This window comes from Hyla sarda, chromosome 6 (assembly GCF_029499605.1).
Source record: "Hyla sarda isolate aHylSar1 chromosome 6, aHylSar1.hap1, whole genome shotgun sequence".
Taxonomy (NCBI): domain Eukaryota; kingdom Metazoa; phylum Chordata; class Amphibia; order Anura; family Hylidae; genus Hyla; species Hyla sarda.
Window position 1 is genome coordinate 270,699,294 of NC_079194.1, and position 14,106 is coordinate 270,713,399.

Sequence of the window (14,106 nt, forward strand, 5' to 3'; positions counted from 1 at the left end):
GCATCACTACTCATCTCCCCTGGCTGTATAGTGTACCAGTGTATACTATACAGGAGCGGGGAATCCGGTTACCAGACTGACAGGACTCCCTGCACCTATAGCCCCTTTGGGCGGTATACAGTATATATAGCTATCTATAGAAAGCTGTATATAGTGTATACAGAAGACAAGGGTGTGAGGCTCTGTACACATTGTACGTTTTGTATAATGTGAACAGACCCTTCTGCCAGTGTCTTCCCAGACAGGGAGACTCCAGCTGTTGCTAAACTACAACTCCCAGCATGCCCAGACCGCCAAAGGCTGTCTGGCCATGCTGGTAGTTGTAGTTTTTCAACAATTGTAGACTCTCTGTTTGGGAAGACATTGCATTATGGGCGCTCTCCCCACAATTTCTTGTGTTTCTTTTTTCTTCTCGTTTCAGATGCGTGGATGCAGAGGATTACGACAGATTCGGAGGACTACTGCGGATGAACTGGCTTACTGTGATCTGTCCCTTAGTGCAGGTACTACTGCTCCCAACATGGAGCACACACTGCTCCATGCTGGGAGCTGTAGTACCTGCATTAATAGACAGATCGCAGCGATCTGTCTATTAATGCAGGTACTACAGCTCCCAGCATGGAGCAGAGTGTGCTCCATGTTGGGAGCAGTAGTACCGGCAATTATGATGCAGGTGTCACAGTTGACACATGCTGTGATCCTCCTGTATAATATATAGATGTGGCCGGCCGCACTTCCATGGTCCCCTGCACTGATGTATATACCGTATACACCTTTTCATATTTCCCACAGAGAGTTGTGATTGTCTGGAACCATCTGGCCAACCACAGCTCTCTGAGGGAAATATGAATAAGTGTATGTATGTCTGTGTGTGAAACCCGGTGCGATCTTTCAATTAATACATGTACTACTACTCCCATCATGGAACAGTGTGTTCCATGCTGGGAGTAGTAGTACTACATAAAAACATGTAAAAAATAAAGAAAAAAAAGTGAAAAAAAGTTAAACACTCACTTTATTCAATACGTTATTAAAATACATTATAAGTAAAAAGTTTAACAAAATGAATTATAACAAATATATTGCAATTAAATGGCCCCTTTCTAAATTTTTATTATTGTCGGCTCCATTTTTAGTTCCCTGCCCGCTCACATAAATTAATCCTTTAAAAATTAATAAAAGTTGTTATAAAAAAAGAAATTTCTTTAACTACAATTTTTTCCTTCACTACTGTATCTTTTTTATTATTATTTTTTAATGGTACCCTACAAAATTGTATTACAAAAGTTATCTCCAACACTTTCTTGCATCGCTAAAGTCCCAAAAAAAAAAAAAAAAAAAAAAAAAGAAGAATAAAAACCGCCTGCAAAAACGCAAAAATGAAAACCCACATGGCGTTTTTCTTGGTGTTTTTTTTACTCCCATAGGCTTCTATGGGAGGAAAATGCCAAGATTTTCGTTAAAAAAAAGTTTCAACAAGAGGTCGTTTTTGAAAAACTTCCAAGGAGCCAAAAATAGCTGAAAACCTCCAAAAGGATAAAAAAAAATATATAAATAAATACATTTTTAAAAAAAATTAACACCTCCAAGTGGATATGGCATTTTGAAATTCCCTATTGACTTGCAGCTAACATCTGGCCGCAGCATTTTTTAACAAAAAAAAAAAAAACACCATGCGGCATAATGGGCGGTTTTTTATTGCTGTTTTTGCAAAATAAAAAAAAAAATAAAAACAAGTGGAAACCTAGTCTAACAGAGGAAAAATTCCTTCCCGATCAGAATAATTCCCTGGATCAACATAGCACATTTCCACTATAACTGTTATACCGCTGAATAAGGAGGTAGACCCCATCCTGTCACCCCAAACCAGCAAGGACTTTGATAACTGCAAAACCCTATCACCAGACTTTAACTGCATCAAACTGTCAATCATAATTAGTATCATTACCAAGCAAGCGCATTGCACCACGAGGATGCTACAACAGTAGGAACACTAACATAGGCAGAGAATTTTTACATTCGAGATCTCCCAGAGAAGGCCGCCAAATTCATCCACCATGTCCGTACACAGCGTGGGGTGGAGGTGGCTATAGAACAGTCCGGAGGGTGAGTGGTGTTATACACCAGCATTTAAATTAATTCTATGAACTGATTTACCAGCGCAACTGCCTTAGCAAACAGAGGAATCGAAGTAACAAAGAGTGGTGTGAATTCTTAATTTTAGAGATCAAAAGTTGCGGTAATAGTTGCATACGTGTACCAAATTTATCAAACGGCGCACGGATATTAATAAATTTAGCTGATGCAACATAAAAAAGTCGCATATACCCTGACTAAAATGTCACACAGAAAATGTAGGCCTGGGCTGAATTGACATGAGAAACCGTCTATTTCTTGGATTGTGTGACAATTTTGCGACATTCGCACTTAGTAAATCAGTGACCACTGCATAAAGTGCTCTAAATGGGTAAAAATCATGGAAACATTTCTAAAGCAATTGTCGCAAAAAAAAAAAAAAAAAGTCGCACACGGACCCATTGTGCGACAAACAGAAAAAAGCCATTTAAAAAGCTTCTAAATATCTTGATAAATCCCCCCCATAGTGTGCAAAGATCATCAAGTAATAGCACAAATAGTGGGCAATATGATTAGCACACAACAGTGTGCAAAAATGTTATCTATGGGATTTTGCTTTACTATGATGGGCAAAATTCATTGTGTGCGGTAACACGGAACACATAGAGTGGCATTAATTCATCTTCAGCACACATGGGGGGGGGGATTTATCAAGACATTTAGAAAGCTTATTAAACTGCTTTTTTCTCTGTTTGCCTCACAAAATGTCACATTATGGGTCTGTGCTACTTTTTGAGTGACAATCTCTTTAGAAACGTTTCCATGATTTTTACCCATTTAGAGCACTTGGTGCAGTAATCACTGATTTACTAAGTGTGACTTTTCACGGTTTCTCAGGTCAATTCAGCCCTGCCTTAAATTTTCTGTGCAACTTTTCCCACAAAAGTCGCGCGTCCGCACAAAATCTGCTACTTTTTTTTTTTTTTTTTTTAGAAGTTGCATCAGCAAAATTTATCAAAGTCTGAGCGCTGTTAGCGCAAGTCCGCAACTATCACCGCAATTTTTGTGCTCTAAAACAGTTAAGAATTCACAGCACTCTTTGTAAATGCCCTCCCATAATGTGTATATACTGTTCTTCTCAGCAGAAACATTATTACAGTTTCAACACGGCAACAGAGACTGTTTCAATTTCTGCAACGTTTCTTCTCCACAGGATATATTTTTACAGATTGATCTGTTAGCATTTTTTCTTTGCACCTAAGGCTGCTTTCACACTATAAAATTAATCCGTTAAAAGATCCGTTATAAACGACCGTTAGGAAAGTCTTAATAACGGATGTTAAAAGTCTATGGGATTTTTTGATTATCTGTTATGATCCGTTATAGTCCTTCATGAATAACGGTCGTTAGGTGTGACGTAAGAAATAACGGAACATGCACTCATTTTTTTTCCCTCACAAGAAACACATAAATTAACAGACGTTATTTTTAACAATGAAGTCTATGGTCCAACAGACGTTCGTAAATACACTCGTTAATGCCCGTTATTATAACGGATGTTATTTTTACTGAGCATGCTCAGAAGAGGTGACATCAGCAGACTCCTGCAGTGCTGAGGGACTACTACTACTCCCATCATTGAACAGACTTGTTTCCATGATGGGAGTAGTAATTCCCTGGCTGCGGGAGTCTGCAGACAGCTGGGGAGGCTACATTAGTGTTTGTACTACAACCCCATCATGGAACAGAGTCTGTTCCATGATGGGGGTTGTAGTACAGGGGCTGAGGGATTGATCGCACCGGGTTTCACTTCTGAAACCCGATGCGATCTGAAGTTATTAAGCAGGGAAGCGGGCGGCAAGCTCCGCAACCCTGCGATGTATCAGTGTGTTTTAACTTTCATTTTTGAATCCCCCGCGGGAAGCCCTGAATGGCCAAGTACAGAGGAGCCGATCAGGGCTCCCAGCGGAAGATTTAAAAATGAAAATTGTGACTAGCAGGGGGGGCATATGTATATTAAAAGCGCTGTGGGGGGCAACATATATAGCGCTGCAGGGGGGGGGGGCGGCAGCGCACAAATATATACCCCCACCTGTGCATTAAAGGGGTACTCCAGTGAAATTTTTTTTTTTTTTTTTTTTATCAACTGGTACCAGAAAGTTAAGCAGATTTGTAAATTACTTCTATTAAAAAAATCTTAACCCTTCCTGTACTTATTAGCTGCTGAATACTACAGCGGAAACTGTTTTCTTTTTGAAACACAGAGCTGTCTGCTGACATCATGAGCGCAGTGCTCTCTGCTGACATCTCTGTCCATTTTAGGAACTGTCCAGAACAGCATATGTTTGCTATGGGGATTTCCGTTTACTCTGGACAGTTCCTAAAATGGACAGAGATGTCAGCAGAGAGCACTGTGCTCATGATGTCAGCAGACAGCTCTGTGTTTCAAACGGAAAAGAATTTCCACTGTAGTATTCAGCAGCTAAGTAAAAAAAAAAGAAAGAAAAAAATAAAAGTTTTTCACCGGAGTACCCCTTTAACCCCTTAACGACGCAGGACGTATATTTACGTCCTGCGCCGGCTCCCGCGATATGAAGCGGGATCGCGCCGCGATCCCGCATCATATCGCGTCGGTCCCGGCGCTAATCAACGGCCGGGACCCGCGGCTAATACCACACATCGCCGATCGCGGCGATGTGCGGTATTAACCCTTTAGAAGCGGCGGTCAAAGCTGACCGCCGCTTCTAAAGTGAAAGTGAAAGTGACCCGGCTGCTCAGTCGGGCTGTTCGGGACCGCCGCGGTGAAATCGCGGCGTCCCGAACAGCTGATCGGACACCGGGAGGGCCCTTACCTGCCTCCTCGGTGTCCGATCGACGAATGACTGCTCCGTGCCTGAGATCCAGGCAGGAGCAGTCAAGCGCCGATAATGCTGATCACAGGCGTGTTAATACACGCCAGTGATCAGCATTAGAGATCAGTGTGTGCAGTGTTATAGGTCCCTATAGGACCTATAACACTGCAAAAAAAAATGTAAAAAAAAAGTGTTAATAAAGGTCATTTAACCCCTTCCCTAATAAAAGTTTGAATCACCCCCCTTTTCCCATAAAAAAAATAAAACAGTGTAAAAAAAATAAAAAATAAACATATGTGGTATCGCCGCGTGCGTAAATGTCCGAACTATAAAAATATATCATTAATTAAGCCGTACGGTCAATGGCGTACGCGCAAAAAAATTCCAAAGTCCAAAAAAGCGTATTTTGGTCACTTTTTATATCATTAAAAAATGAATAAAAAGTGATCAAAAAGTCCGATCAAAACAAAAATCATACCGATAAAAACTTCAGATCACGGCGCAAAAAATGAGTCCTCATACCACCCCATACGTGGAAAAATAAAAAAGTTATAGGGGTCAGAAGATTACATTTTTAAACGTATAAATTTTCCTGCATGTAGTTATGATTTTTTCCAGAAGTGCGACAAGATCAAACCTATAAAAGTAGGGTATCATTTTAACCGTATGGACCTACAGAATAATGATAAGGTGTAATTTTTACCGAAATATGCACTGCGTAGAAACGAAAGCCCCCAAAAGTTACAAAATGGCGTTTTTTTTTTCGATTTTGTCGCACAATGATTTTTTTTTCCGTTTCGCCGTGCATTTTTGGGTAAAATGACTAATGTCACTGCAAAGTAGAATTGGCGACGCAAAAAATAAGCCATAATATGGATTTTTAGGTGGAAAATTGAAAGGGTTATGATTTTTAAAAGGTAAGGAGGAAAAAACGAAAGTGCAAAAACGGAAAAACCCTGAGTCCTTAAGGGGTTAAATATATACTCCCCGCCAGCGCATTAAATATATACCCCCGCAGCACATGTATAATGTAGCCTCGCAAGCGCTTCTATATACCTATGCCACAGCAGCGCTATATGTGAAAAGCATTCTAGCAGCAGCATCGGCCGCCCGATGCTGCTGATAGAAATACTTTTCATACATAGCGCTGCAGCGGCATATGTATATAGAAGCACTGTGGGGGGCAGATAACGCTATATGTCTGTCCCCCCCACCCAGTGCTTCTATACACATATACCCCTGTAGCGCTATTAATGAAGAGTATTTCCATAAGGAGGGCATAGTGTCAGGAGAGGGTTGCCGGCACTATGCGCTGCTAATAGAAATACTTTTCATTAATAGCGCTACAGGGGTATATGTGTATTGAAGCACTGGGGGGGGCAGACATATAGCGTTATCTGCCCCCCACAGCGCTTCTATATACATATGCCGCTGCAGCGCTATGTATGAAAAGTCCGATGCTGCTGCTAGAATGCTTTTCACATATAGCGCTGCTGTGGCATAGGTATATAAAAGCGCTGCAAGGCTACATTATACATGCGCTGCGGGGGTATATATTTAATGCGCCAGCGGGGCAAAACACACTGATACATAGCAGGGTTGCGGAGCTTGCCGCCCGCTCCCCTGCTTAATAACTTCAGATCGCATTTGGTCTCAGAAGTCAAACCCGGTACGATCAATCCCTCAGCCCCTGTACTACAACCCCCATCATGGAACAGACTCTGTTCCATGATGGGAGTAGTAGTAGTCCCGGCTGTGGGAGTCTGTAGGCAGTGGTGTTCAGCCATACACGAGGGATAACGGGTCTTAACGGATGAATATTTATTCTTCTGTTAGCACCCGTTATTTCATCCATTATTAAACGTCCATTTTTACACAGAAAACGGACGTTTAATAACAGATGAATGCTCATAGTGTGAAAGCAGCCTAACTTTTGTACAAAGGGGTTCATTGTCTCAGAGGAATGTTTTAATCAATTGATTTAGATATAGAGCTATAGTAACCCCAAGGGCCCTGTTACTACTCTGTGATATTTAAACATTTTATTTGTACTCATAAATTGTACTTTGAGAAAATATTGAGCTTATTGATTATATTTTTTACTATTCTCATTCTACCCTATTTCTATTTTCACTTTTCCTTCTATATCTTTTTCAATACTCATTACCTATTTATTATTTATTCATATTTTTCAGCACTTAATCTAATTCCCATCTAATTATTTATTGCTTATTTATTGCTTACATCTCATTTTTTATTCATATATATCTTTATGTTGTATTATTTTTATCATATTTTTAGCAGTTCTACGCCATCTTGAACTGTCCCTCAGCTCAGCCGCTGCCTAAATTTACAACAAAAGGGGAGACTGATTTATAGTTGACACTTACAGCACCATAATGGTCAAAAATCTTAATCCTAGTACACCAAGCTCCCATCTGTTCAAGATTTCAAGAAGGGGGTTACAAAATCTTAACAAGATGGTATAGGGTCCCAAGTAAAATGCATGCGATCTGGCCGCAAGTGAGTTCAGCATGTTGGCGGTATGGGAAGTTGGAATGGACATTTATCCATATCTTTCACTAAGAATCAATAAAACAATCTGTGAACTAACTTCTGCACTCTTTCTGCAGCAACATAGCGAGACCCCATTAGGTAGCTACAAACATTCACTTCTTAGTTTCATAATTCTAGCAGCTAGATCATGCATTCCTCTCCAGTGGAAGAGAAAAACTCCACGATCAGTAGCTGCATGGATAGCGAAAGTGACAGATATAATGTATATGGAGGAATTGGTTTCCACTAGACCGCTTTCACTAGAAGGGTTCTTTGCACCTGATCGCATTGGGTGGCCTTGAGGGAAACAGCGGAATATGATACCATATTGAGTTCCTTCACATTAGAGGAGTAATAGAGATGAACCCCATTATGGGCGAATAAAGGTTAGTAGGTTTTTTTTCCCAGACTTTTAGTAAACCATATTGTGCCAATAGATTCTGGAATAGCATAGGAATGATGGGGAGACATCAGGGAATGGAGGGGGGACTGCCGAGGGAGGGGGAGGGTGTCTAGGATTATGTGGGATCATAGTAAATTCGATGGAAGCATTGAGGAGGGGGATGAGGACACTACTCTTCGGGGGAGAAGTGAACTGAAAATATGGAGAGAGATGAGAAACTATAAGAGCGCGGAGGAGGAAAAGGATAGCGGAGGGTCTTGGGTAGGATTAGGGCACTAAACTGGAGAAGTAATCAAGCAGAGTTTGAAACAGTTTCCCTGTCTATTGCCTATGTGTTTCATTTCGTCACTGCTTTCTTTTGTTTTCCCCTCATTATGCCAAAGGTTCCTATCTTGATGCAGTTTTGCTACTGTCATGAATGTGGTTATCTATTAATGTGTTTTGTACACTGTGCACATACCTGTCATTTTCTTAGCTGCTCTCTGGAAAAAGTTCTGTTCATTGTAGATCTTTCCATCTTTGGCATCCTTTAAGTTTAAAAGGGAGAAAAAGCTGTAAAAATGTCCACAATCAAAAACTATGCGATGGACTGAATTATATTGTCTAGTTAAAAGAGGTACACAGGGATGTGGAACATGCAGTTTCGGGAGCCAGGCAGGTAAACTCCTCTGACATTTAGCCCTGCTTTAGGCTAGCAGAGCCGACCAGACAACCCATTCAGGGTGTATGGAGTGAGCCAATGACTCGAGCGGGCAGTTGATTTCAGTAGCTGGGGGCCGCCACGTATAGCCCGGCATGCGGCGATCGCCACGGCCTGCTATTAACCATTTAGATTGCCGCTATCAAAATCAACAGCAGCGCCTAAAAGGGACCTTGTAATCATCCTTGGTGGGCTACATCATCCCCCCCGCAGTGCAATTGCAGGGTGGTAGCCGGAGGGCTTACCTCTCCTTCCATGGCTGCGGCTGGAACAGGCTCAACCAAATGAGCACAAATCACAATAGAACTGCTTAAATCTTTATGAGGAATCAAATTATTCCTCCTAAAAGTCCCATAAGCGATTAATAAAGTAATATATTATATATATCTATATATATAGATATATATATATATATCTTTATATCAACGAGATTAATAAATGTTCAAAAAACACACATAAACCCCCCCCCCCCCCCCTTTTCCCATTTTGAATACAAAAAACATGTAAACATAAAATAAACGTGCTTGGTATTGACCCGAAATTGTTCTGACTATTAAAACATTATATATCCTGTACGGTCAATGGCGTTAACATAAATAAAAAATCAACTGAAAAAAGGTTTATTTTTGTAGGATAAGTTGTAATTTTCATTGACACACTTTATTTTATTATATAATGTATTGCAGAGCCAGAAAAAAAAGATTTGTAAGGCAAAATGGAAAAAAAATGGAAGTGCGCAATAGATTAAATCTGAAATGCTAACTTTATTTTAGGTCAATACAGTTCCAATGAAACCAAACTTGGATAATTTTTGCCTCTTTTTATGTAAAAGGGAGAAAAAAATTGAAAATCTTTCATTGCCATTTTCTGAGCCTTTTTATGCTTCCTCGGAGTTGTGTTAGGGTTTATTTTTTGTGCCACGAGCTGTTTTTAACGATATAAATTGTGATGTGATCAAAAATCAGCAATTTTAGCGTTTGGAATTTTTCGGTATTTATGTTGTTCACTGTACAGGATCAGGAATGTGATCATTTGATAGTTTGGACAATTACCCACATGGCCATACCAAATATGCTTATATATTTTTCTTCACATTTTATTTGAAAAATGGGAAAACAGAGGAGATTTTAATTTTTTTACACATTTTTTGTACAGGGGCCTATCATAAGCCATTAACCCGTTAAGGACCCAGGGCATACAGGTACGCCCTTTAGTCCTGGGACGTAAGGACCCAGGGCGTACCTTTACCCCCGTGGGAATTCCGATCCCCGCCACGTGCCTCCCCATGCCGGCGATCGCCGCAGATCGCCGGTGAATTCACATCGGCGATCTGCGGTGATTCCGGTCATACGGGTCATACTTGTGACCAGATGACTCGGAATTAGAAGGTGATCGGCAGTGTACTCTGATCCCCTCCGCAGAAGTGCTGCTATTGGTCGGGCCCTGCATTTGGCCACCTTTTTATTTTTTTGGCCGCAGCAGTGTTTTTTTTATTTATTTTTTTATCACACACCATTTTATAAAGCTTGCACCAAACACACATACTATGCCCGCCGGGCATTTTCGTCGAAGGAGGCATATGCTTCACTTGCCTCCGACTTCGAATCTGCCAGTGAGGACGAGGAAAATCCTACTTTTCTGTGTTCTTCCTCCTCATCATCTAGCACTGATGATAAGCCCCCTGCACGGCGGCGGAGCCCCCTTCCAGTGAACCTGTCTGAAGACCCCCAGAGGGATATCAGCCACGGATTCCTGAGTTTGTTGGCAACTCAGGAATCTGGATTGACACAGCCAGATACAGTGAAATAGACTATATTAGTTATTTCAGTTGACAACTGTCAATCATATGGTGGAGCAAACAAACTTGTACGCCCCACAGTTCATTGCCCACCATCCTGATTCGTTTTTGGCTAGGTCCAATGAATGGTATGCCATCAATGCAGAGGAGATGAGGACATTTTTTAGCCTCGTGCTACATATGGGCCTAAAATGGGCCTAGTCAAAAAACCAAGTGTCTGGAGCGGGGACGTCCTCTACCAGACCCCGCTTTACAGTATGGCCATGACACGGAAGCAGTTTAAGGCCATTCGGAAATGCCTGCAATACCCCGATAATGCGGCATGTCCACCCCGAAGTGATCCTGCCTATGACCGGCTTTACAAAGTGAGGCCGGTCATAGATCACTTTGGGGCCAAATCTTTGGAGGCCTATGTACCCTTCAGGGAGCTCTCTGTAGATGAGTCTCTTATCAGTTTTAAAGGGGAGACTCCTCTTCCGCCAGTATATTCCCTCGAAGCAGGCGTGGTATGGCGTGAAACTCTACAAACTTTGTGAGAGCACTTTCAGATAAACTTACAAGTTTAAGGTATATGAGGGATGGGATTCCCATATTGAACCCCCAGAATGTACCCCCCACTATGGGTGTTAGCGGGAAACATTTGGGACCTTGTGCACCCATTGCTGGATAAGGGTTACCACGTGTACCTGGACAACTTTTATACCAGCATCCCCCTGTTCACATCCCTTGCCGCCAGATCCACGTCCGCGTGTGGGACTGTGCGGAAGAACCAGAGAGGCATCTCTCTAAATTTGATCCAGACACCTATGCCCAAGGGTGAGTTCCGTGCCCTTACCCATGAAAACCTGTTGCTGGTCAGGTATAAGGATAAGAGGGATGTCCTTATGCTGACCACAATTCATGGTAATGGCAGCTCACCTGTCCCTATGCGAGGTACCACAACAACGGTCCTCAAGCCTCATTGTATTCTGGACTACAATCAGTATATGGGGGGAGTTGATCTCTCTGACCAAGTCCTCAAGCCATACATCGCCATGCGGAAAAACGGGTATGGTACAAAAAAAGTTGCGGTCTACTTGGTACAGGTTGCCATGTACAACTCTTTTGTACTGTCCCAGTACACTGGCAACACAGGGACATACCTAGAGTTCCAAGAAGAAGTCCTAAGGGCCCTGATCTTTGGCGACCGGGAAAGAGCAGGCCAGAGTTCCCAAGAAACTGGAAATATAGGTGCCAGGACGATCCCAGAAAAAATGCAGAGTGTGATACGGATACGGAAGGTCACCACCACTCAATGTGACACTTGCCCCGATCACCCGGGCCTTTGCATTAAAAATTGCTTCAGGGAGTATCACACTTCCATGGAGTTCACAATTTTCCCTTTTCATTTTCCATAATTTGACCCCAATGTACCAAATCCAAAGTACATTCAAAATGTTAACCCTAAAAACCAGTAAATTGCCCAAAAAACTATTTCATTAAAAAATAAAATAAAATAAACCCTCTTGGGATATTTTTTTCTCCAAAAATGGGTCATGGGTCACTGAGTCACTAGCATCAGGGACTTTGTTGTGTTACTTCAAATGTGCAGCACTCTCTCTCCACCTGAGCGGGGTGCGCATTTGAGGCAACAGGTTAGGGACGGCCACACACATTACATTCCCAGAATGAGGATTCAGAGCAAAGGGTTTGAGGTGGGCATGTTTTTTTAGTTTTGGCTATGCTCTAGGTCATCGTTCTGGGAACATAATTGGCAAATCAGTAGTAAGATTGTAATTTTCATTCTCTCCCCCCCCCCCCCCCCCCCCATAGTGCACTTCATCCATTCCTGGAAAATAAATTTAGGAAACACACGTCAATTCCAAATGTCCAGTTCCCCCCTATACACCTTCCCCAGGGGGTGTACTGTGTGGAATGGGGTCACGTGGGTGTTCCTTTCTTTTATTTTCCGCTGAAAGTATGTAACCATAAGCTACTGATATGCCATAGGTCTCAAATGTAAACATAGCTATATGACACTTGAGCCCTGTAGTGCACCACCACAGCATGTTAGGTCCACATATGGGGTATTTCCATACTCAGAAGCAATGGGGTTACAAAATTTGGGGGGGCATTTTCTCCTATTACCCCTTGTGCAAATGAAAAATTTTGGGTAACACCTGCATTTTTGTGAAAAAAATACTATTTTGTCATTTTACGGCAAAATGTTCCAAACACCTGTGAGGTGTAAATGCTCACTGTAGAGGGGTGTAGTTTCCAAATTAGTATGTCATGTGGGTTATTTTTTTCTGTTGTGGCACAATTAAGGCTTCCTAAATGCGACATGCCCCCTAAAAACCATTTCAGCAAAATTCACTTTCCAAAAGCCAAACGTGACTCCTTGTCTACTGAGCATTGTAGTGCACCCGCACTGCACTTTATGTCCACACATGGGATATATTCATACTCAGAGATGGGGTTACAAATTTTGGGGGGGCATTTTCTCCTATTACCCCTTGTAAAAATGTAAAATTTTGGGAAAAACTAAAATCATTTACACATCCAGCTTTAATGAAAAGTCATCAAAAACAGTGTTACTTTCCTTGAGGGGTGTAGTTTCCATAATAGTATGCCATGTGTTTTTTTTTTTTTTTTGCTGTTCTGGCACGATAGGGGCTTCCTAAATGCGACATGCCCCCAAAAAAACATTTCAGAAAAACTCACTCTGCAAAATCCCACTGTCGCTCCTTCCCTTCTTAGCCCTCTACTGCGCCCGCCGAACACTTGACATACACATATGAGGTATTTTCTTACTCAAGAGAAATTGGGTTACACATTTTAGGAAGATTTCTCTCCTTTAACCCCTTGTAAAAATTCAGTAACTGGGTCTACAAGAACATGCGAGTGTGAAAAATGAAGATTTAGAATTTTCTCCATCAAATTGCTGCTATTCCTGTGAAACACCTAAAGGGGTTAACAAACCTTTTGAATGTCATTTTGAATACTTTGAGGGTGCAGTTTTTATAATGGGGTCATTTATGGGGTATTTCTAATATGAAAGCCCTTCAAATCCACTTCAAAACTGAACTGGTCCCTGAAAAATTTCGATTTTTACATTTTTTTGAAAAATTGCTGCTATACTTTGAAGCCCTCTGATGTCTTCCAAAAGTAAAAGCATGTCAACTTTATGATGCAATCATAAAGTAGACCTATTGTATATGTGAATCAATATATAAAATTTATTTGGGATGTAAATTGTCCTTACAAGCAGAGAGCTTCAAAGTAAAAAAAAAATAAAATAAAATAAAATTTTTCGAATTTCTCATCAAAGAAATGATGCAAAAATCGACTACAAATTTACAATCAGAATGAAAAGTAAAAGCATCCCAGAGTTATTAATGCTTAATGACAGTGGTCAGATGTGCAAAAAATGCTTGGGTCTTTAAAGGTGAAAATGGGCTGGGTCCTTAAGGGGTTAAAGGAGTATTCCAGCGCAAAATAATTTATGCCCCATCAAAAGGATAGGGGATAAGTTATAGATCGTGGGGGGTCCGAACGCTGGGGTCCCCCGGGATCTCCTGGATGGGGCCACAGCAGTCTGGAGGAAGTGAAGTTTTGTCCCCAGCAGAAAGCCGCTGCAGACACGCCCCTCCATGTATCTCTATGGGGTACATGCAGGGGGCGTGTCGCTCGCCGCATCATGCGGGGACAGAACGCCCCCTTTCCAGTATACTGCAGCAGC

The 14,106-nt window shown here is 41.6% G+C and overlaps 1 protein-coding gene and 1 long non-coding RNA gene across 6 annotated transcripts in view; one reads left to right on the forward strand and one right to left on the reverse strand.

Annotated features, from left to right (window-relative positions):
• Positions 1-504, forward strand: part of LOC130277051 (uncharacterized) — a 54,468-nt gene extending 53,964 nt beyond the window's left edge. Inside the window, exon 3 of the long non-coding RNA XR_008845356.1 lies at positions 422-504. This is a non-coding gene — a long non-coding RNA (uncharacterized LOC130277051). The remainder of the gene's footprint in view (positions 1-421) is intronic.
• The window catches only part of VRK3 (VRK serine/threonine kinase 3), a 175,346-nt gene that overhangs the window by 81,560 nt on the left and 79,680 nt on the right, over positions 1-14,106 (reverse strand). For all 5 annotated transcript variants that reach the window (XM_056527296.1, XM_056527292.1, XM_056527293.1 and 2 more), the window contains one exon: positions 8,348-8,414. In XM_056527296.1, the coding sequence (XP_056383271.1) occupies positions 8,348-8,414 (67 nt within the window). The remainder of the gene's footprint in view (positions 1-8,347; positions 8,415-14,106) is intronic.